The sequence below is a fragment of the Erpetoichthys calabaricus genome, chromosome 3 (genome assembly GCF_900747795.2).
Source record: "Erpetoichthys calabaricus chromosome 3, fErpCal1.3, whole genome shotgun sequence".
NCBI lineage: Eukaryota > Metazoa > Chordata > Cladistia > Polypteriformes > Polypteridae > Erpetoichthys > Erpetoichthys calabaricus.
Genome location: NC_041396.2, coordinates 203,613,811 through 203,638,342, shown reverse-complemented (window position 1 = coordinate 203,638,342; position 24,532 = coordinate 203,613,811). Strand labels below are relative to the sequence as shown.

General features: G+C 35.2%; 1 protein-coding gene across 2 annotated transcripts in view; it reads left to right on the top strand.

The window, feature by feature from the left end:
- trmt11 (tRNA methyltransferase 11 homolog) overlaps positions 1–24,532 on the top strand; it is a 106,998-nt gene that overhangs the window by 26,582 nt on the left and 55,884 nt on the right. Inside the window, exons 5-10 of one of the 2 annotated variants that reach the window (XM_028797684.2) lie at positions 5,991–6,083; positions 8,487–8,621; positions 8,835–8,991; positions 22,285–22,365; positions 23,931–24,095; positions 24,201–24,276. In XM_028797684.2, the coding sequence (XP_028653517.2) occupies positions 5,991–6,083; positions 8,487–8,621; positions 8,835–8,991; positions 22,285–22,365; positions 23,931–24,095; positions 24,201–24,276 (707 nt within the window). The remainder of the gene's footprint in view (positions 1–5,990; positions 6,084–8,486; positions 8,622–8,834; positions 8,992–22,284; positions 22,366–23,930; positions 24,096–24,200; positions 24,277–24,532) is intronic. The other variant, XM_051924548.1, reaches the window with a different exon arrangement.

Sequence of the window (24,532 nt, the reverse complement as noted above, 5' to 3'; positions counted from 1 at the left end):
ACAGTACAATGTGTGCTCCCCATCCCCCAGTTAATCCTTAAGCAAGCTGAGGGCACAGGAAGTACTGTATAAAGTTGTGAAAAGCTCTTTATTTCTGCAGGTCTCCATATTTAAATCTAATTGAGCTAGTATGGCATTCAGTAGAGCAAAGCCTTCAACCTGACATCTGGGACTTGTTGCTGGTTCAATGACAAACCTCAGAGTGTTTTAAGATAACTGGTTGATCATTGGAGTTGTTACTATGAGATGTGAAACAAGACCAAAACACCTATTTCCTTTTCACAATTCTTGTGAAAATGCATAATATTGCCTCTTTTTGTTTGAAAGGAAATGATGTATAGTGTGTATGAAGTGTATATTTGGTTATGAGTTGTATAAGCACATTGAATGACTATTGTAAAGTTACAAGAGTGTTACATTCTCAAACAGCTGGAAACTATGTTGTTGCATACATGGTGCAATAGTAACCTGGTTACCTCATGCATGGATCTGGACACAGCAGCCTTGTTGAGAAAAATAAAAATAGAGGGCTGTCAGAAGCCGCACAGTGAGGCTGAAGGCAAAATTCTGCTGTGTTACTCTTTCCATTTTATGCTGTACCAGACCAAGCAACTTTGATTTTTCACCCCTGGACAGCCTATATTTCTCTATCAAGTGTTGATTACCAAGATGGTCCAAGGAGTTAATTTCTACCTGCAGTACATCATTTACTCTAGCGATTTGGCTTCTTGGACGGTGCCGTCTCAAATAGTGTCTCCAGTTGAGTTGCAAGAACAGTTGCAATTATCGTTGCTGATTTACCTTCCCACTTTAAAGGATGTGACTGATGACATAACAAATTTGATTAGTAAATCATTATGTACTCAAATTGTCTACAGGTGTTAATGATACAAAGAACATCAGAAATTTGACAAATGAAATGAGACCATTTAGTCCATTAAGCCTGGTAGTTTAGTTAATAGCAAAGCTGTCCGAATATCTCATCCAGAGATTATTAAAGGCTGTCAAGGTTTCTGCTTCAGCCTAGAATGTATTTTTGTATTTATATTGCAACATATACCTATCATTATTATTATTAATAATAATAATAATATTATTATTTTTGTTACATTTTTCAAGCAAGAGCATTAGTGTTTTTTTGCGATTACTTAGGGTGACCTCTGTTTCTCTGACAGAAATGCAGGTAAAAGTAAAAAATAAAGAATGACATTAACAAATAAACAATGTTTTCTTTGTTTGTGTACCAATCTTCTGTAAAACGATGCCTGTGTGTGATAGCTACACTAAAATCATACATTTTTTTTTTCTTCTAAAAGGCACCTCATTCATGGCCAAAAGTACCATGTTTCATCTTTCTTCATGTTGGAAGCCCACTATTCAAAGTGATGCTGGCAGTGTATGGTGTTTTGTATTTCGAGTTGTTTGGAAAACAATTCAAAATGGTTTCAGTTGAGTTTATATAACATTTTTTATATAACAGTAGGTCAGCATATTGATTAATCCACCAATGATATTATGACATTACTGTTAATAATTACAGTGTGGAAATGCACACAGTTTAATGTCTTAATGTTTCAAGAAATCAAGGCATATAACAAAAAATGTGGACTTTTTTAACCAAGTTACCCAAAGTATTCTATAAAATTTCAGTAATTATTTACCTCTCTGATGCGATCTTTCTAATCATGAAATGGGTCATTACGATAGCAATTGATGAGGAGAATTCATAATTCATTGCAGAATTGTGGTATTTGAGGGTTCCTCTAGAGCTGGGGTCTCCAACCTTTTTCCCCTAAGAACTACTTTTACAAAATGAAAAAGGCAGAGAGCTATTTTCTAACGTTTATTCTCATAGCTTATTTCAACCCAAACAAAACTGAATAAGCTTGTTTTGCTTGAACATTTACAAAATGTTGGTGTCCAAAACTCACATTTTGCATTAAAACATCCAAAAAAAAACTTCACCTGCAAGTGCATTTTGTATGTATGTATGCATTTTCTTGTTAATCTCACACTATTGAATTAAAACATGAATGCTGTCAATACATCCATCCATCATCCAACCCACTATATCCTAGCTACAGGGTCATGGGGGTCTGCTGGAGCCAATCCCAGCCAACACAGGGCACAAGGCAGGAAACAAACCTCGGGCAGGGCGCCAGCCCACTGCAGGCTGTCCAAATAATACAATGCAATTCCAAATACACAGATATTACTTATTCATTTGTCATTTTGTTACATGTTACTGTTTCACTTCACAAGAGTATTCACATTACCAGTTGCATGTGTGATGTGTTTTTTAGTTCGTCAGATGACTGGCACTGCATGGAGTCAACAAGAGAGGTGTATGGTGGAGTGTAGCCACTTAGGTTCATTCTAATGGAGTCATTTAAATGTTCATCTGGCAGTCTTGTTCTGAACTTTGATTTCATGACATTCATGTCAGAAAAGGCAGACTCACAGAGGTATGTAGGCCTAAAGAAAGCAGACATTTTCAGAGCTGCTTGGTGAAGGTTCTTATAGTTATCTGGCTCTACTAAGCTCCAGAAATGCTGAGAATGCTGTTGAGACTTTAACTGCACGTTATTTTGAAGGTTTACTGATATATATTATATAAAATCCAGTGTCTTTCTGTCTGTGTGTCTGTCAGCTTTTCATGACAGAACTACTTACCGGATTTAGATCGGGTTTTTTTTTTCTATAACTTGCTTGAGCATTCTGGTTGATTTTGCGACTTCTATCATTTCGCTATGTATCATAGTTTGCTTGCAGTACTGATTTATTTGCGCGAATCCGAGATCCATGCAATGGGCCAGCTTCGGGGCATGTTCCTTATATCCGCTTAGCTAGCGAATGAGAGAACTATTTTAAATATCAAACAAAGTTGAATTCAATTAAGTGTTACTTATGTCTTGATGAGTTTGAGTCCAGATATTCTCTTAAGTGTATGCCACATTGAAAAGGTAGATTGCAATTCAGATTGTGGATCGTGATTTTGTGTTAAAAGGTTTGTGATATGATTTTTTTGGAAAGATCACCCACCCCTAATTTGACTAATCAAGTTTTCAAATTTATGTAGGATTCATTAACCCTTTGGCAAGCTACTTGGAAAGGGGTGGCGGGCTACTGGTAGTTCGTGAGCGACGTGTTGGAGACCCCTGCACTAGAGTGTCTCTTTCTCTTGCATGGTTTGGCTCAAAAACTAGTCAGCAACATTGTCCTCTCATAACAGGCTTACGTTTAGAGTTATTTTTTCATTCAGCTATTTTAGCTCTAGACCATCCTCAAAAAACTCCAAAAACTGACACACCCATCATCGAGATATCAATGTTTTTGGTATCAGGGAACCCTAAAATGACGAGATCTGTTGAAAACTGGAGATCGAAATTTTTGATGAATCTAAAGCTTTCGCTCCTCCTCTGTAGACAATAGGTGATAGTGGGGAAGGGTGCAAAGCAATAAGCAATGGCAAGTAAAAAAAAGAAATCCTTAAGTATACAACATTTTTATTCAAATTTTTGATTCATCAAAGTAGCCACCTTTTGCTGAAATAACACCCAATATCTGGTAGCCCTTTTGATTCAGAATGCCAGTCACTCTGTTCAAGTCACCAACTCTGCCTCCAGCAGAAGCACCCCAGATAGTCACACTTCCTTCTCCATGTTTGACAGTTGGTGTCACACACCAAGGAGCCATTCCTTTATCAACTCTATGGCATACAAACACCCTGTGTGATGATCTGAAGATTTCAAATTTTGATTCATTGGACCATAAGACATTCTTCCAGTCTACAGTAGTCCACAGCCACTATTTCAAGACCATATTTTGTCTTTTAAGGAATGGCTTTCTTACTGCCACTCGCTCTGTCAGAGCTAAAGCACAAAGTCTTCTCTTCATAGTAGAGAGAAACTGAGACTTGCTTTTTTCGACCACTGTTAAGCTGTGCTTGAAGCACTCAGAAATTTGTATTCTGATTGGGTTGTGACTTTGGGTCTGCCAGATCTCTTCCTAGCAAGAGTTATTTCCCAGTTGCCTTTGGATTGTGTAGGACACCTTTCTCACTGATACTTTTTTTTCTTCTGCAATTTCTCTAAATGAAAGACCTATACTTCAAAGGGTAATAATGCCCTGTCTCATTTGTTAATTGCTGTTTTCTTGCCATTGTCACTGGAATTTACAACTCTGTACAGTGTAATATTGTCCAAGTAGTACTTCAGAGGGTCTAGTAACACAGTCTGTTTCAACTCTGCTTTAAGACAGACAGAGGGATTTTAAGAAATCAACAGAAGTTGGGACACCCATGCAAATTTTTAGCTTCACCTTGCAAGGCTTAATTTACTTTAATTGCTGCAGAACATCTGTAGATGGTAACCTATTAATTCACTGTAGAAGACCCTTTTTTCAGTTTTTGCTAACCTAAATTTTCATTTAAACCTCTGACAGTTTACTGCTTACCATTTTACCAGGTCATTTATTGCATTTCAACTGATTAAATGTGAAGAAAAATTGAAGTGTTCTAAAACCTTTTGACTGTTAGTGTAGTATTCTAAGGTTACAGCTAGTTTTACTTTCATGGTGATGTTTTCTATGTTACAGTTTATTATGAGGAGAAGCAGGAAGAAAGAAAAAGATGGAAGTCTGGCGACCAAAGATCAATATAAGCCTGCAACATGTGGGAATTTTAAGCATGATTGAATTTATTTACCCCATTTAATTGGTTGTTGAAAAATAACATGATATAATTAAATATATACAAAGAATTTAGAAATTGCCCCAGGCTGTAAAGGTAGCAAAACAAGGTGGTATGTATATAAAGCATTAGAGACTTCAATACGGAACACACTCACACACAAAGTACAGAAACAGGTCAAAGTAACAACTTGCACCATGTAGCACTCCCTCAGGTATTTGTTCATTACAGCTTGGTTAAGATTGTCCGTGCCCCTGCCAGGTCATCTGCAGTGATTGAACTGTAGATGTCTTGGAGATCACACATGTGATTCAGTCTGACTGTTCTTTTGGAATGCACAGCTTTGTGCACATTCTTCTGAAGTGACGGAAATTTTGCTCAAGTATGTTTATGTTACTGGGCTCCTAGGTGCCATCTGCTGGTTAAAGGGTTGCAAATACATAGGCTTGGCATGACCGGACAACATTGAAAGTTACTGCATTTTATCAAATATCTGATACTGTATATCGAAATTGTCTAGGAATGTTGCTGACATTTCTGGGCTCTGTCTCATCTGAGATGGAAAGTAGCACAGTGGAATCGTGTTTTGCCATCCAATGAGTCAATATTTCAAATTGTTTTTGGAAAAATAAACAACTGTAGTGTTCTCTGGGCCAAGGAGGAAAAGTATATCCAAGCTGTTATCAGCATCAGGTCCTAATCCTAGTGTCTGATATGGCATGGAGGTGTTTCATTGCCCATGGCATGGGCAACTTGCACATCTGTAAGGGTACCAGTAATACAGAAAGATATGTGCAAATTTTGTAGTAACATTCTGCCATCCAGATGCAGTCTTTTCCAGGGATGACATCTTATTTTTGAGAAGGACAATGCCAAACCACATTCTGCTTGGATAAACCAGTGCATGGTAGCATAAGCAGAGTGTGCTGGTGCCATATTGGCCTGCCTACAGTCCTTACGTGTGTGAGAATGTGTGAGACATAAGTAAGTGCAACATACGGCAATGAAAAAACTGTACAATTGCACATGAATGAATGGGGGGAAAATTCAGCTTGCTAAACTTAACCAACTTGATTTTTTTAAGTGTTATTTAAAGAAATGATAATGTTACATAGTGGTAAACACTCAACTGCCCCAACTATTAAAAAAAACAAAAAAAATAATTTGTTCTTGTACTGTTTTCAGTATAGTACAGTGTGAATAGAATTTACAAATCACTCATTTGTTTTTATTAGAATGTTCCATTCTTATCCAACTTTTTGGGAACTGAGGTTTTAACCATGTGTTTGTTTTAATTTAGGGAAATTTTCTTAAAGTGGATTCAACCTACAAGATTAATGTTTATACATTCAATAAGACTTTAACCCATCAGGAACGAGTAACGAAGATTGATGTAAGTACATTAATACAGTATATGGAAACTGTTGTGACCTAACTAAAATAACTTTGTCTATGTGAGTTTTTTTGCAGTAAATAATCTTAAAGCCACAGAAGCTTCCAGCCATGGAGTGTTACTGTGGTTGCAGGTTTTCATTCTAGCCCTTTTCTTTATTAGTGATCAGTTATTGCTGCTAGTTAACATATTTTGCTTTAATTTTTATTGACTTGCTATTTAAGCACCAGGCCCCTTATTTTTTCCATAATTAGCAGCCAAACAGTAAGGAGACACAAAATGAGCCAACACATGACCAGCAACCCGCGTCCAACATACAATATTTGAAAATAAAGGTGAATGTCTCAGTAATGTTGATCTGCTCAAGTCTACAAAACATTTTGACAGTGTTCTTATAAAAAAGGAAGATTAACAGTTGTGGAAATGACTGCTGTGTTAGAATGAGAACACCAACAAGGCACAGAATTAAATAATGGGTTTAATTAACAACAAGAATTGGCTTCTAATTAAGAACCTTGTTGGAGTGAAATTGGTTGGAGTTTAAGGCCTTGACTTAGCTGGCCATTTGTTGGAGCACGTCACGTCTCATTTCTGGTTGCGTGTCATTTAAGGAAAAAAATGAAGCAATTCAGAGGACTGAATCTTAAGGAATACATCAATTAAAATGAAGGGAAAAGAAGTTAATTAGTGACAAAACCTGGTCACTAATTGAAAGGGTTAGAATGAAGATCTGCAGTCACAGTAGCTTTCCAGGACTGGAGTTGGAGACGCTTGTTCAAACGCATGCAGCTATTCACAGAAGCTATCTGTGATTTGTGGGCTTTAAAGGATACTTTTGGTATTTTTCAAGTCCAAATGCATTTGTCCATAATCCCGATATGTTAATTTGCACTGCAAGCTGTGTTTTAAAGCAAATCATTTTTTAATACATTTTTAAAAATATCATGCCTGTTCTTGCAGATTACTGTAGAATGGGTTTCTAGGGGTACAAATCCAAATGTGGAGTAAAAGCCTTAAAGCTTACTGAAGACGTTCATTTTTCAAACAGAGTGATGTCTAGTATTAATATGTCTTGAGATTACACACTTATTGTAAAACAATGCAACAATGTTCAATAATGATATAAATGATTATTAAATCGATAAACACAAGGATTGTAGGAATATGACAATTGCATATATTTTTATTTATTGAAATATAGGATGGGATACAGACAGAATAGACAGACAAACATACTGGTTATTCAGAGTTTTATCTTGATGCAAATAGTTTTACAATACCAAGTCTTTAAAGGTAATGTTCTATGTTTTGTGGAGTTGTTGCTTTTGGTTCAAGTAAAGGATTCTTCTTGTATTGGAGTGCACTCTTTCTCTTTGCTGTATTATCCTTTGTTTGTGGTGTGCAGTGCTTTCCTCAGTTAGGCCCTTTGATGTGTCATCTGCATCTAAACTCTTAAGCCAGAAAGGGTAATGTTTTTCCCTCAGAAGTGGCAGAAGTTTCTTACTTGAAATAATAGCTATTTCTCAGCCTTTTCAAACTAATGGCATATTGCTTTAGCTTGGCAGAGTGGATCTCAGCTTTCTGGTCTACAAAGAGAAAAAGATTACTAGTTTCAGCTCCCCAAATAGTGAGAGATCAGCTTTCAGTTTCAATGGTTTTCAGTCATTTTTGGAGAGTGTGCTTAGGAGTGACCATGGGCAGATTGATGCAGGGAATCCGTTGATAGTGTCTTCAGTGTTCCCTTGAGAGACCTACTTGAATGAGCCAGAGAGAATCTTCAGGATGGTGCAATGTATTTTTAGGTGAATGTCTAACTTCTGACTGAATTAAAGTCATTTTCAGTAAAAAAAAAAAAAAAAAAAGGTGTCTCCTCATAGGCAAATTCTTCTGTCCATCAGAGTTGTGATTCATTGATTTACAGTTGTTCCTGGTTGAGTCCATTTCGCGCCTTCTGCGTCAAGAAGACTGCAGGGGGCCTCTGGAATGATCTCAAGTCAACTCTGACTTGTACACCTTTGTTATCAGACATACAGGCTAATCCTGGTACAAGCTTGAGTACAGTTACTTGCGTTGGAAGTTAAGTTCAGGGTTTTGTGTGGATTTTGGGTGATGTGTGTTAAATCTGCTACTTAACAAGCCTGATGTACCACTAAAGCCTAGCAGAATGGGCAATGCGCAGTTTGTCCTACAATTGATATAATTAATATCCAACTGGTTCACCTGTATTCTCTTGGAAATTTTCTTCTGTGAAGGGCGCTTTGTAATATTAATTTTAATTCTTCTGAAGTGATTTTTAATATGGTTAGTCAAATGGATTTTTTTCCTTTTTAATGTATTGAAATAAAAGAAACTTTAAAGAATCACAATATCAATTGATAAGACTCATTTTTTTTTATCAAGTAGGCTTTAGAGTTTATGCCATTTCAAGGAAAAGTAAATTTGAAAAATCCTGAACATGTCTTCTGCTTGCTGGAAGACTATGGTTCTGACCCTAACAGAATACCTGCGCATCCATTGAATATTTATTTTGGCCGATGGGTAAGTATTGGTTTAAAAATATCTCTGTAATTTAAATAATTGTAGCATGCTATTTATTGTTAAGAATTGACCAGTTAGCTATCGCATCGTTCTTATTATCTTATTATTACTAGTACTTTAAAAAAAAAACTTTTCAATGTTTATAGTATGTCTAGGTTATTTTTCTGTTCTTGTTTATTTTTTCTTTTTTAATAGTAATTAATTTTTTTTAAGATTGCAGATGGTCAAAGAGATTTAATCCGTTCCTTCAGTGTGAAGAAAAGGCACTTTATTGGAAACACCAGCATGGATGCAGGCTTGTCATTTATAATGGCAAACCATGGCAAAGTTAAAGCCAATGATTTGGTATTTGATCCATTTGTTGGAACAGGTGATATATTTAATATTTCAGATTAAGATAAGAATGGAATAAAAGATTCTTATTTATTAGTAATATCTTCAGGCAATTTGTTAATTTAAATTTTTTGTGTGTTTTTAGATGTGCTGTTTTTAAAATGATTGTTGTATCAAACAGATAAGTTGCACTGTAAGTTAATATTGTGATTCTCAATGACTTCATGATCAACATAATTTACGTGTAATGGATGGAAAATATAATGTACTTTTACATCGTTTATTAAACAATGTTTAAAAGTATAAAATGATCCAAGTAACAATGTTCACATTGATGACTTTTCCATCCATTCATTTATGAACCTGCTTCCTCCATTTCAGAATTTCAGGGATCAATGGTTTATCCTATTGTGATTTATATTAATATTTTTTTATTGTGGTATGGCAACAAATAAGGCATCTACTAAAATGTTTATAAATAACTTGTATATAGTGTTGCCACCAGGGAGTACTGCAGCTCCCCAAACACCTTAGACACACAGCCTCAGACATAAGTAACAGCAAAAAAGAGGATTTTGTTATGTTTTCCAAGAAGTGTTTCCCATCATAGCCACAGTTACAGTAAAGCACACCTAGTAGTACATAGCACTTTGCAACTCTGTCATCTTAGTGTTCTGTCTCTGTCTATCTTTGTCACTACCTCCTTCACTCCTGCAGCAAGCTTTGTCAACCTTCTCCCGACTCTGGCTGCTGGAGATGTGGCAGGCAACTCCATTTATGTTATACCCTATTTTCATCCAATGCATCTCTTGAAAAAAAAAATTGAGATTTGCGCCACTTTCTTGATTTTTAGACTTGTGACATTGCACCTGAATCTCTCAGCAGCTCCTACATGCACTACTGGGACAGTGCCTGCAAACTTCTACAGTTATGTCCATAAATATTTGGACAGAGACAACTTTTTTCTAATTTTGGTTCTGTACATTACCACAATGAATTTTAAATGAGACAACTCAGATGCAGTTGAAGTGCAGACTTTCAGCTTTAATTCAGTGGGGTGAACAAAACGATTACATAAAAATGTGAGGCAACTAAAGTATTTGTTTAACACAATCCCTTCATTTCAGAGGCTCAAAAGTAATTGGGCAATTGACTCAAAGGCTATTTCATGGGCAGGTGTGGGCAAGTCCGTCGTTATGTCATTATCAATTAAGCAGATAAAAGGCCTGGAGTTGATTTGAGGTATGGTGTTTGCATGTGGAAGATTTTGCTGTGAACAGACAACATGTGGTCAAAGGAGCTCTCCATGCAGGTGAAAGAAGCCATCCTTAAGCTGCGAAAACAGAAAAAACCCATCCGAGAAATTGCTACAATATTACGAGTGGCAAAATCTACAGTTTGGTACATCCTGAGAAAGAAAGCAAGCACTGGTGAACTCAGCAACGCAAAAAGACCTGGACGTCCACGGAAGACAACAGTGGTGGATGATCGCAGAATCATTTCCATGGTGAAGAGAAACCCCTTCACAACAGCCAACCAAGTGAACAACACTCTCCAGGGGGTAGGTGTATCAATATCCAAGTCTACCATAAAGAGAAGACTACATGAAAGTAAATACAGAGGGTGCACTGCAAGGTGCAAGCCACTCATAAGCCTCAAGAATAGAAAGGCTAGATTGGACTTTGCTAAAGAATATCTAAAAAAGTCAGCACAGTTCTGGAAAAACATTCTTTGGACAGATGAAACCAAGATCAACCTCTACCAGAATGATGGCTAGAAAAAAGTATGGAGAAGGCGTGGAACAGCTCATTATCCAAAGCATACCACATCCATCTGTAAAGCACGGTGGAGGCAGTGTGATGGCTTGGGCATGAATGGCTGCCAGTGGCAGTGGGACACTAGTGTTTATTGATGGTGTGACACAGGACAGAAGCAGCCGAATGAATTCTGAGGTGTTCAGAAACATACTGCTCAAATCCAGCTAAATGCAGTCAAATTGATTGGGCGACGTTTCATGATACAGATGGACAATGACCCAAAACCTACAGCCAAAGCAACCCAGGAGTTTATTAAAGCAAAGAAGTGGAAAATTCTTGAATGGCCAAGTCAGTCACCTGATCTTAACCCAATTGAGCATGCATTTCACTTGTTGAAGACTAAACTTCAGACAGAAAGGCCCTCAAACAAACAGCAACTGAAAGCCACTGCAGTAAAGGCCTGGCAAAGCATTAAAAAGGAGGAAACCCAGCATCTGGTGATGTCCATGAGTTCAAGACTTCAGGCTGTCATTGCCAGCAAAGGGTTTTCAACCAAATATTAGAAATGAACATTTTGTTTCCAATTATTTAATTTGTCCAATTACTTTTGAGCCCCTGAAATGAAGGGATTGTGTTAAAAAATGCTTTAGTTGCCTCACATTTTTATGCAATCGTTTTGTTCGCCCCACTGAATTAAAGCTGAAAGTCTGCACTTCAACTGCATCTGAGTTGTTTCATTTAAAATTCATTGTGGTAATGTACAGAGCCAAAATTAGAAAAAAGTTGTCTCTGTCCAAATATTTATGGACCTAACTGTATTTGCTTTGTTATGACAGACATGTGAGGTGGCTGCATTTATCAACAAATTGTCATGTAATCATGAAAAATTGTACCAATATAGAGAAACACAGTTTAAGTAGGACAGTGTTATTTATTTTTCACATAAATGGCATAAGTACATTTTGCTGTGAGATAAATCCTAGAAGGAGAGTCTTACCTCCGCAAAGTGTCACACTCCTATTGATGGCTAATGTGCAGAAACATTCTCATTAATGATCTTCTTAACTGTGTCTTAATTAGGTTATTCATAAATGAACTATTTTAAATCATGGAAAAAGCAGTAGTGGTTATATAGTGCTAGTGACCGTGTTTAACAACATTTATCCCTGAAAATTTGCTATGCAGCAGGTTAAGACATTTTTTTTCTTTTTCCAGTGCCCAGTTATGCTATGTGATGCCAGTATGATATCACAGAGCTATAGTAGCAATTTTAGATGATATTAGCGCAGATGGGTAGTGACATCTGCCCAATTTGCGTCGTACATGCACAGAACTTTCACTCATGTACTTTTAAGCATGTCTACTATACCTCACACTTTACAATGCTGCCCAATGTGCTTTGAATAATTTACGGTGTATACTTTTTTTTTTTTAAACCTACACTATTTACGTTCAAGGTGTACATTAACTGACTATAATAAAAATAATTATTTGTTTATTCATTGTATGATGTGTCTTGAATGATGTGTCAAGATTTATTGTATGTTGTGGCTTCACTGCTGGATTAGGCATGTTATGCTTCTTGCTATATAGCACGGATATGGTAGTGACCGGCCAGCTCTCAGAGTATATACAGCTTATTCCTGCATCACAAGTTCTGTGGGTGTTGGTTAATCATAGTGATTGGAGCTCGGGAGACATAGACAGAGATGAAGAACTCTTGAGTATTGTGGAATTGGTTGTCATCTACTAACAGTATTAAAGATGACACACAGATGAATTGGATTGTGATCAGATCTGCCCAAAAGTTTACAGTTAAAGGCATCTTTAACATTTGAATAGAACAGGCCCGGCTTGTTATTTCTGCAAGTTGAACATGACAAAAACAGATGGAAATTTGTCATTGTTTCTTTGAAAGTCACGTGGTTGAAGTCGCCACACATTATTACTGCAGGATCAGAATTGTTCATTCACTATGCTAACAGAGTGAATCATTTACATTGATAAGTCCCCATTTGCAGAGGAAGGAATACAGACATTAATAAAGATGTCTCCATTGCCAGATATCGTGGATAAATTCCATCAGCCAAGATTTTAATATCTGAAATACAAATTGTAGTTTTAACCATAGTATGCTCCCATGTACACAATTCCTCATTCACATAGATGACCAGACACCTTCCTGTCTTTTTTCCACACTGTACTGGGTCTCTGTCTGCTCAAATAAGAGGAAATCCATCCAGCATTAAAACAGTGTCAGGTATATCAGGGTTTAAGCTAGCTCTCCATAAAATACAAAATGCTCCTGCAACTGTGTGAGTTGTAACCCACTATGAGAGCAGACAATTCATCCATCCTATTTGAGAGTGATCAAACATTGGGCATTACAATGGATGGCAGACCAGTTCTGAATCCTCTTGCCAAGCTTTTATTGTTACATCAGCTTTTCACCTGTCTGTCATCAGACAAACAAACAAACTGAGCTGCTTTGACACTCGTGATCACAGCACAAATAGTTGATAAAATATCGAAATACAAGTAAAGGAACTGTTGTAGTTTAAAAATTGCAGGCATTGCAGCATTTCAGCACTGAGAAACCCTGTCACCACTTTGAGCAGGGGAAAGGTCCTGTATAAATATAATTTGTTAATAGTTAAATAAACTGCATAATTAGTCCAGAAATCTTCATAGGTGTGTAAATGCTAATTGTACTCTCATGGATTGAACAGAAATGTTAGTTGCCATTTCTACTCTACAGTCTTGATATTCTTTCTGAGCTTACAGTAATACCCTGTCATACATCGATTTGTGTTACATCGAATTCGATTTTATGGTGTTTTTTTTGTTAAAAATATATGTAAAAATACAAATTGCCTTAAGTTGGTTTACGCAACCGTATGTCAGTCAGCCAGTGTTAAAATATGTAAAGTAATACAGTAATCCCTCCTCCATCGCGGGGGTTGCGTTCCAGAGCCACCCGCGAAGTAGGAAAATCCGCGAAGTAGAAACCATATGTTTATATGGTTATTTTTAGAATGTCATGCTTGGGTCACAGATTTGCGCAGAAACACAGGAGGTTGTAGAGAGACAGGAACGTTATTCAAACACTGCAAACAAACATTTGTCTCTTTTTCAAAAGTTTAAACTGTGCTCCATGACAAGACAGAGATGACAGTTCTGTCTCACAATTAAAAGAATGCAAACATATCTTCCTTTTCAAAGGAGTGCAAAGCAAGCAGTCAAAAAAAAAATCAATACGGCTTTTAAGTATGCGAAGCACCGCCGGTACAAAGCTGTTGAAGGCGGCAGCTCACACCCCCTCTGTCAGGAGCAGGAAGAGAGAGAGAGAGAGAGATAGCGAGAGACAGATAAAAAAAATCAATACGTGCCCTTTGAGCTTTTAAGTATGCGAAGCTCCGTGCAGCCTGTCCTTCAGGAAGCAGCTGCACACAGCCCCCCTGCTCACACCCCCCTACGTCAGCGCAAGAGAGAGAGAGAGAGAGAGAAAGTAAGCTGGATAGCTTTTCAGCCATCTGCCAATAGCGTCCCTTGTATGAAATCAACTGGGCAAACCAACTGAGGAAGCATGCACCAGAAATTAAAAGACCTATTGTCCGCAGAAACCCGCGAAGCAGCGAAAAATCCGCGATATATATTTAAATATGCTTACATATAAAATCCGCGATGGAGTGAAGCCGCGAAAGGCGAAGCGCGATATAGCGAGGGATCACTGTACAGTATATTGTAATGTGTAAAATCAAATAAAAGCTTATAAATTTAAAAAATATTGTCTTATTTACCTGGTGTTTGGAGCCAATAATTCTGAGTTCCACTGTGTGATGGTGGTGTTGTTGGTTGACACTCTTGTTTGCACATGTCAATTCATTTCAAACTTGTGTTTGTGCTATTTGCAGTGTCTTGTTTGTATTGCATTAGTGACTTTAATATTTGCCCACATGGCTATGAAGAACGTTCCTAGCCTTAAGCATCATGGTATATTGTTAGACGGTAAATTTAGCATGGTAAAACATCATGAAGGGGGTGAAAAGTTTGCTTCCATTGCTTGTGCTTTTGGTTTGGTTTGAGTTGAATGACAGTATTGGCAATCGTGCATGACAAGGAACGGATTTTAACCCACGGGATGTAGGAACACAGTGCGTAAAATCGACATCACTCATGTAAAAATTTATTGTTTTTTCTTTCATGTAGCATTAATAAAGTTTATACATTTAAAAGAAATGCTTTTTTAGGGTTTTTTCTTGTTAAGGCATGCCTTTCTGAACCAATTACTGATGTAGGATGATGTAGTACTGTATTTTCTTTCTTGAGCACCACAACTTCTACAGATGATATATAGATATACAGATGGTATATAGGATTGCATGTGGTAAATGGAGAACATAAGATTATATCTAAGTCATTCAGCAAAGTATAGCTTATTTATTTTATTAACTTAGTGATTGCAAAATAATGTTGAATGCATGTCAAGCTATGATACAAAAGAAGTAATTGCAGTTCCCTGAAATAATGTGCTTTAAATTTACTTTTATCCAGTGAAAATAATTGTTGTGTGTCCCTGTTAAACAGTTTACATTAAAAACAGCATTCCAATAATATGTGGCACAGTAACATAGTGTTTAGCTCAGCTGTTTCACAACCTCAGTTAGCCCCGCCTGGTGTTCTTCCACTGTTTTTTTAAGATACTCCAGTTTTCCTCCCACATCCCTTATACATGCAGGTTATTTAAATTTAGAATAAAAAATCTCACCCAGTATGATTGGTTGTGTGTGAATGTGTGCATAAGCATGCCTTTTGATGAAATGTCCCTCCATCCTGAAGTTGGGTTTTGTCTGGCACTTGTAATTACTCCAGTTTTCACAACCCTGAATTAGACAGATCAGGTATCGAAACTTTCAGTTACATCTAACAGTTCATATTTTTCTATCATTGGTGGATATTATTAGGAGACTTAAGATTTCATAGAGAAGTCAATGCAGTTGTGCTCAGTGGCAGTTAATAACTCAGTGCTGTTGTAATGTCTAAGTTTCCTTTGCTTTTTTTTTTGACCTGGTAAATGCAGATCCTAAATTACACTCCTATATACATTTTTGAATGCTGTATCATAATGAAAAGTTTAGTCACTGTATAAAATGTGATATACAAAAATTTCCAGAGATCTTTAAGTTAGAGTGATCAACTTGTCACCCTTAAATTTGGTGAAGTTGTCACTCTTCAAATTATTTACTCCATTTCTGTTACTTTCTAAATGATTTGTGTCCAGTTTTTACAATCATAACTAAAACTGATCGATAAAAGTATGAAGTGAAATTAACATTGTTTAGAGTAGGCAGTACTTTGAAGAACAATGGAATATGCTATATATAAAACAAAAAAAATGTTTGAGTATAAATGGTTGGATAAAATCTTAGTAAAGTTGAATGATCTGAAACAAATATAGTTGTACAAGTTTTATAATCTATTACATGCACATAGGAATAATCTATTGTATTCAGTTTAATTTATTATGTAGATATCGGTTCATCAGGGTTTGATGTCTGCATAAATGTTTCTCTGACTCATTCCTACAAAAAGCAGCACTGATCTTTCAAATTACTGAGACTTTCTGCCAGTGTGTTGTTGACTTTTGGCGAGTTATATTTTATGGACTTTTCTTCCTTTTCCCAGAAACATTACCTCTCTATAGGTATTTAAATCTGTTTAAATAATTAGATATTAAATGAGTGATTGCAAAACAGGAAATGTATTACATTATGTAATAGTTTTAGTAAGTATGTTGATAATAAGTATGTGCTGTATGTCCCGCTCCTTTATCAGATGCTACATATGTGAGTTGTGGTCTCTAGAGGGTGCTGTTGAGCCAAACTCAAATGTTGTCTGTGAAAAAAAAAAAAAAAATTTTATGCAAGAAGTTTTCTGTGTTGGTAAGTATACACTACTGGTCAAAAGTTTTAGAACACCTTAATTTTTATTGAAATGCTCACAGTTTAATGTCTTAATGTTTCATGAAATAAAGGCATAGAACAAAAAACAATTGCAAATAAAAAATAAGTCGAAGCATCATTAAGTATACAAAATTTTACATATTTTTGATTCTTCAAAATAGCCACCTTTCGCTGATATAACAGCCAAATGCCAGTCATTCTGTGCAAATCACGTACTCTTCCTCCAGTAGAAGAACTCCAGACCATCACACTTCTACCTCCATGTCTGACAGTTGGTGTCACACACCGAGGAATCATCCTTTCACCAACTCAACAACGTACAAATACCCTGCATAATTAATGAAAGATTTAGAATTTTGATTTGTTGGTCCATAAGACTTTCTTCCAGTTTGTAGTAGTTCACAGCTGGTATTTCATGGAATGGCTTTCTTACTGTCACTTGCCCTGTCAGACCTGCACCACAAAGTCTCCTCTTTACAATAAAAGCTGAGACTTGCTTTTTTTGACCACTGTTAAGCTGAGCTTGAAGCTGTTTTGCTGTTTGGTGTCTATCATGTAAGCTGGTGACCTTCAGAAACTTGTCTTCTGATTAGGTTGTGACTTTGGGTCTGCCAGATCTCCTCCTATCACAGTTTCTTCCAGAGTCCAATTGCCTTTGGATTGTGTAGGACATTGTACTCATTGACACTTTGAGGTTTTGTTTTTTTTTGCAATTTCTCTAAATGAAAGGCCTACACTTCTAAGGTTAATAATGCTCTGTCTCTTTGCGTTTGTTAATGGCCTTTTCTTGCCATTATCACTGTAATTTACAACTTTCTACTGTTTAATATTGTCCAAGTAGTGCCTCAGAAGGTGTGGTATAGTAACACAATCTGTTCCAACTCTACTTTAAAACAGATAAAGGGGTTTTAAGTAATTGACTGAAATTGGGACACCTGTGCAAATTGTTTGCTTCAAATTGCAAAGCTTAATTTACTTTAATTGCTGCAGAACATCTGTAGATTGTAACCTATTATTTGTTTCCTGAAGAAGGCCCATTTGTAATATTCTGAAATTTCCTTTTTTTAGTTTTTGCTAACCTAAACTTTATATTTAAACCTCTGGCAGTTTACTGCTTACCTTTTCGCAATTTTTAGTCATTTGTGGCTTTTCAACTGATTACATTTGAAGAAAAACTGGAAAAACTGAGGTGTTCTAAAACTTTTGACCGGTAGTGTATATACAGGGAAACTCATTTACTCATTTAATCAACCTGGCTGCTACTTGCAGTGAGCACAGCTCACAACAGTCTGTCTGTAGTAATCATACCACAACAGTAAATTGTGGAAGAAGTAATCATTTTTCCAAAATACTTTGGTTTCACTTCCCTGCCCTGGGTATTTTTTTTTTTTTAATTAGCTAATGCCCCTGAAATATACAACTCTAGTAGGTTCAGCACACTTTATACGTGCTAAGACAATGACCAGTATACTATATGCAGCAGATATGTAAAAATGTGTGAGACACCCTGTATATTAGTTATGTTTTATTTTGACATCATTAAGTCAAACAAGTTGTGCAAATGTAAAAATATTGACTTTGGAGTGAAGAAGTTTATTTAAAGCTGTTTTTGTTACCTTAGTAAGAATGTTCTAAGTTGTTGAAATATGTGGAATTAATTTACTTTTCATTAAAATTTTTGCATCATGTATTCAACTGTTGACATGACTTCTAAGAATATTTATAATCGTTGGCGATAACACTTCTTTTTTTTTTTATTATTTCTAAATGAATTTTTTTTAATAGGCGATCAAACACAGTTAAAAGTTTTTCTTGGTAATGTAAATTGCATTAACTCACCAGTAGTGGAAGAATGTTCACACTGCACGCAGAGTATAACACATACCTTTAGTTCCAAAGTGTGTACACACTTGTTAGTTTTTGAGTAGTAAATTATTTGAAGATATGAAGAGTAAAGTTGGAGGGCATGACATTGTAATTAACTTTGTATATTTTATGGCCCAGATTCATGACTGTTGCGTAGTTGTACACTTGGCAGTGCAGTTTGAAAGTAATGCGGAATGTGCAGCCCAGATGTACTTACTTATAAGCTGACTAGCAAAATACCCGCGCTTCGCAGCGGAGAAGTAGTGTGTTAAAGAGGTTATGAAAAAAAAAAAAGGAAACATTTTAAAAATAACGTAACATGATTGTCAATGTAATTGTGTTGTCATTGTTATGAGTGTTGCTGTCTTTTATATATATATATATATATATAATATACAGACACACATAAACATATATATACATATACATATATATATATACATATCTACATATACACATATCTACATATACATACGTATATACACATCCACATAAACATATATATACATATACAAATTTACATATCTATATATATATATATATATATATATATATATATATATATATATATATATATATATATATAGACATACATATATACATACATAAATTCACATACATACATACATATATATATATATATATATATATATATATATATATATATATATATACACTGTGTATATATACTGTATATAAACATATGTACTTATTGGCTCCTGTATTTAGGATATAGCAGGTTGGATAATGGACGGATGGACATCTGTATGCATAGCCGTATTTGCCCGTTTTCGTTTTTTTTCTTTGTTCAGTAATATTTCAGTAAACCCGGAGCTTGTCAGTTCAAATCCTGGTACTGACACCACTGTGTGACCGTGAGGAAGTCACTTCACCTGCCTGTGCTGCAAAAAACAAAAGTAATGTAACAAATTGTACCTCAGATGTTGTAAGTTGGTGGAATAAAGGCATAAGTAAAATAGATAAATATGTATTATACACATAGGAACTATTCATTTATTTTCAGTTAAGTCATCTGCAGCAAACTTTTATAAATGAGGGTTTCTGATTTTTAGATAGTGCAAACTGTTTCTTCTTCATTGACGTTTTCTCTTGGAGAGCTTTTTTCATTTCATTGAAAATGAAAGCAGCAGCTGCCAAAATATGTAGCTTTCTTATTAATTTTTCAACATTGTGTAAAATAAATGTATAAAGTAACATAAAAGGTTTAAATACTGGTTATTCTTTTACACTAAAATATTACCAAAGAGATACAAAAAAAGTAAAATGGATATGTTGTTTTTCTTTAAGGAGATTAAATATTACTGAAGAAAGAAAAAAAAAAATTAAACAGCCAAATGGGGCTATGCATACGAACTTAAAAGGTTTAAATAAAACAGAAATATATATTTTATTTTTACTTGCTTAACTTGTGGAGGGTGTATCCTGTAGCAAAGCCGTAACTTTTTTCGTGAAAGCCCGTTTCAGTCAATAAGTCTTAAAAAAACGTGTAAAGATATTGACAATAAGCTAAGTCATCTGCAGCAAAGTTTTATAAATGAGGGTTTCTCCTTTTTAGATAGTGCAAACTGTTTCTTCTTCATTGACGTTTTGTCTTGGAGAGCTTTTTTCATTTCATTGAAAAAGAAAGCAGCAGCTGCCAAAATATGTAGCTTTCTTATTAATTTTTCAACATTGTGTAAAATAAATGTATAAAGTAACATAAAAGGTTTAAATACTGGTTATCCTTTTACACTAAAATATTACTAAAGAGGTACAAAAAAAGTAAAATGGATATGTTCTTTTTCTTTAAGGAGATTAAATATTACTGAAGAAAGAAAAAAAAAAATTAAACAGCCAAATGGGGCTATGCATACGAACTTAAAAGGTTTAAATAAAACAGAAATATATATTTTATTTTTACTTGCTTAACTTGTGGAGGGTGTATCCTGTAGCAAAGCCCTAACTTTTTTCGTGAAAGCCCGTTTCAGTAAATAAGTCTTAAAAACAGGTGTAAAGATATTGACAATAAGCTACGCAAACCCAGGAAGACATGGAATCGTTTAAATCAAGTATCATTACATCTTCCTTTCTTAAAGAGAAGTAAGGCAGTACTTATAAGCTTACATATTTATATATAGACATACACATATATATATATATATACATATATATCTGAAGCCGTGCAAGCACACTCTTGAGAATGCAACGTATAGTTGTACAGAAGAAAAGCAATCTTGCCTCAAATGAATGGCAACCTTTTGTAGGTCTATGAACTTAATTTAAACTTTAGGTTTACACGGTGCTTTCTTTCCGAAGTACCTGCACTCATGAATATGTCTGTATGTGTCAGTCGGTCAAATCAACGCGCTTCGCACCGGCGAAGTACCGCTTTTAAATTTTTATTAAGAAGAAAATAAAACGTTTTTAAATTGAGGGAAAATATACTAATAACAGTTTGTTAAGTATCTGTTTTTTTGTGAAGCTGCCTTTACTCGAGTGATCACTTCGACCTGACTTGGTGGCCAAGTATAAGCGTTACCTCGTAGGTAACCACCCATACAATCAGATTGTGAATCAGACTACGAATGCCGTGAATGTAATTACACACTCACTGCACTTGCTTACGGTAATCGAACCTCGGACGTCAGCGCTAGAGGGGCTTAGCAGCGGTGAAGTATTGCTTTTAAATTTTAATTAAGAACAAAAGAAAACCTCAGAGCTTCGATTCCCGAAAGGGAGTGAAGTGAGTGTCCGGTTACCTACCAGGTAAAGCTTATGGTTGGACAGCAAGTGACGTAACATCAGCCACGGTGCCTTCAGTTGTGAGAAGCAGATCATAGAATGATTGAAAATAGTTTTGCATTTACCTTTTTAGTAAAAGGCGAGCTTTTAAGCCTGAGAAATCACCCCGTAAATGCACACGTTTAATTGCACGTGTTAATATGTGTGCTTACACAGTATTAAAAGACACTCAAAAATTAACGTCATTTACCATCAGCCACGGTGCCTTCAGTTGTGAGAAGCAGATCATAGAATGATTGAAAATAGTTTTGCATTTACCTTTTTAGTAAAAGGCGAGCTTTTAAGCCTGAGAAATCACCCTGTAAATGCACATGTTTAATTGCACATGTGTTAATATGTATGCTTACACAGTATTAAAAGACAGTCAAAAATTAACGTCATTTACCTTCGTTCCCGCGTTTGACTCGTGCTGTAAATCTCTTCCTTGTTTTTAGTTCACGTGATTACGTAGGAGGCGTGATGACGCGATACGTGACTCCGCCTCCTCCATTAGAGTATATGGACAAAAAATATGTTCCAGTTATGACCATTACGCGTAGAATTTCGAAATGAAACCTGCCTAACTTTTGTAAGTAAGCTGTAAGGAATGAGCCTGCCAAATTTCAGCCTTCCACCTACACGGGAAGTTCGAGAATTAGTGATGAGTCAGTCAGTCAGTCAGTCAGTCAGTGAGTCAGTGAGGGCTTTGCCTTTTATTAATATGTATAGATTCAGTTTAGAAGAATTCTTTTGAAAAGTCAGGATGCATTAGTAGAGTTTTATCATGCAAAGGAGAAATTTTAATTCAACAAAACATTTATAAATCTGTAATTAAAAATGTATATTTTTTATATATCTTTTATTCATTTTTTTACTTAGTGAAAAAAAAAATGCCAGTTTAGCATTAAAAAAATTGTTTCATACCATCAATATGCTGACAGTATTTCTTTTTTTCCTCAACAGGTAGTCTTCTTGTTGCATGCTCGCATTTTGGATGTTACGTTTTTGGTACAGACATCGATTACAACACAATTCATGGAATTGGTATGGTATTATTATATGGCACCTTCACATCAACCATTTTGCCATTCAAAGTAAAACTAGAAAATTGCAAGGAAATTCATATTGAACCTTGCAGTTTAAAATCCCATAATGATTTAAGCTCTTTAATAAATGTAATACGTGTTATTTGTGTGCTAGTTATTCATAAGAAAGTAATACATTACAACAAATGCTTGTTACGTGTCCTATACTTTGAATAAAAATGTAAAGGTTTTATTATGCAAGACATTCCAGTTCTAACATACTTTTTATATCCTATGTAATATAGAAAATAATCTTCCAGGTTTCCATGCAACTAACAATTCCAGATTTTAAATACCAATATAATATTAAGCACTAATACACTAATATGCAATGAGTGTAAAAATACTCTGGCATACAGACATTCAAAACAAGCAGATATAAACATTTTTTTTTAGAATTTGTTAATCTAATGGGACAATAAAACATGTTTCAGTTAAACATTTTTCCATGAACCCCTAGTGCTCTCTCTCAATGTCTAACCCAAATCCTTTTTATGCCTTCAGCCATCTTAATTCATGGTTCTCCTTGATCATATTGTTCTGAAATGCAAAGTAAGCTGGCAAGAGGAATGATCAAATCTACCTTGGTCAGTAAACTGAGAACTAGCCCTTAACCAAATATATAAAAGTGAACGGATTAATTTCTGACCAGTCGATATGATAATGTACTCCAGTATATCACAAGAAAACAAATCGGAGATGATCCTTTTTTGAATGTTTTTATTAGCTCACACTTCATGCAGAAATGCTGAAATTATTTTATTTTTAAAGAGTTAATTTTTTGGCTTCAATTAATTATTTTTTAAGAAACTGTCAACTTGGACACTTCTACTGCAGAGGCAGATACCTGACCCATTTATCTTTTACTTTTTTAACATGAATAAGGGTTTGTGTGAATATTGCAAGTTGTTTGTTACTTTATTAGAGGCCTACACTTGGTATACTTAATTGTCAACATGATAGTCTGCCTATACTTAATTGTCAACTCGATAGTGTCTCCATCCCTGTGATTTGATAAATGGTTAATATATGGTTAAGCTAAATCTTAAGGTTGAGGAACTTTACCTATATACATATAAACATTTGAGTTCAATAAATATTACATTAAAATATAACTTTAATATTAAGAAAGCCATAACATAAGTAAATGATTAACATTTTCCCAGTTTTTTCCCCAGACATGTTCAGTTTTCTTTCCTTTGATTTTACTTTGATTACATTTTTAGGTGCACTCATACTGAACACTGAATTACACAGCAGCTGATTATTAGTATTTCTTAAAGAGTTACCTTAATGAAACACTCTCCGATATCCTTCATTTCTGTATTTTTATGATTATTCACTCTTGTCTTAAAAAGCTGATTATGACTTTGTGATGCAAATAACATATTAAAAGTATACATTACTCTTACTTATATAGGATATGTCATGTAAGTCATTTGAGTAGTTTCAACTTACTGAAGAATATTTTTAGGGCATATTAGTACTTATAGCCTATGTAATTTTCCTTTTGCTTTTTTATAGGTAAGGCCAGTAGGAAAAACCAGAAATGGCGAGGGCCAGATGAGAATATCAGGGCCAATCTGCGACAGTATAATACTGAAAAATCATATATTGATGTTCTAGTGTCTGATGCTTCAAAATCAATTTGGGTACCAAAAATGCTGTTTGATGCTATCATCACAGACCGTAAGTTTAAGAGCTAACTTATAGCTAACTCAAACAATTGTTAAAGTATTTCTGCTTGATTTTGTAGTTCATTCTTAGAATAAACTTTTTTTAAATTCATTTCAGCTCCTTATGGTATTCGGGAATCAACCAGAAAAATCGGTTGTCAACGAGAAGCTGCTAAATCAAATGAAGAATGGTGGTATTGTGCCTATTCTGTAAAATATTAACATATAGGGATTGATTTAGATATTTTTTGATAGAACACATTTCTTGTTGTTTTCTGCATACAGAAAGATAACCATTTAAGTACAATTTTCTTATTTTATATTGTCTCTTTATATTTATATATATATATATATGTATATATTTATCTTTATCTTTAAAATCCGGAGCAGTAAATTACTGAGTGATACTAAAACTCTGCTGTTATTTAGCTTAGGAAAAATAATTTAATA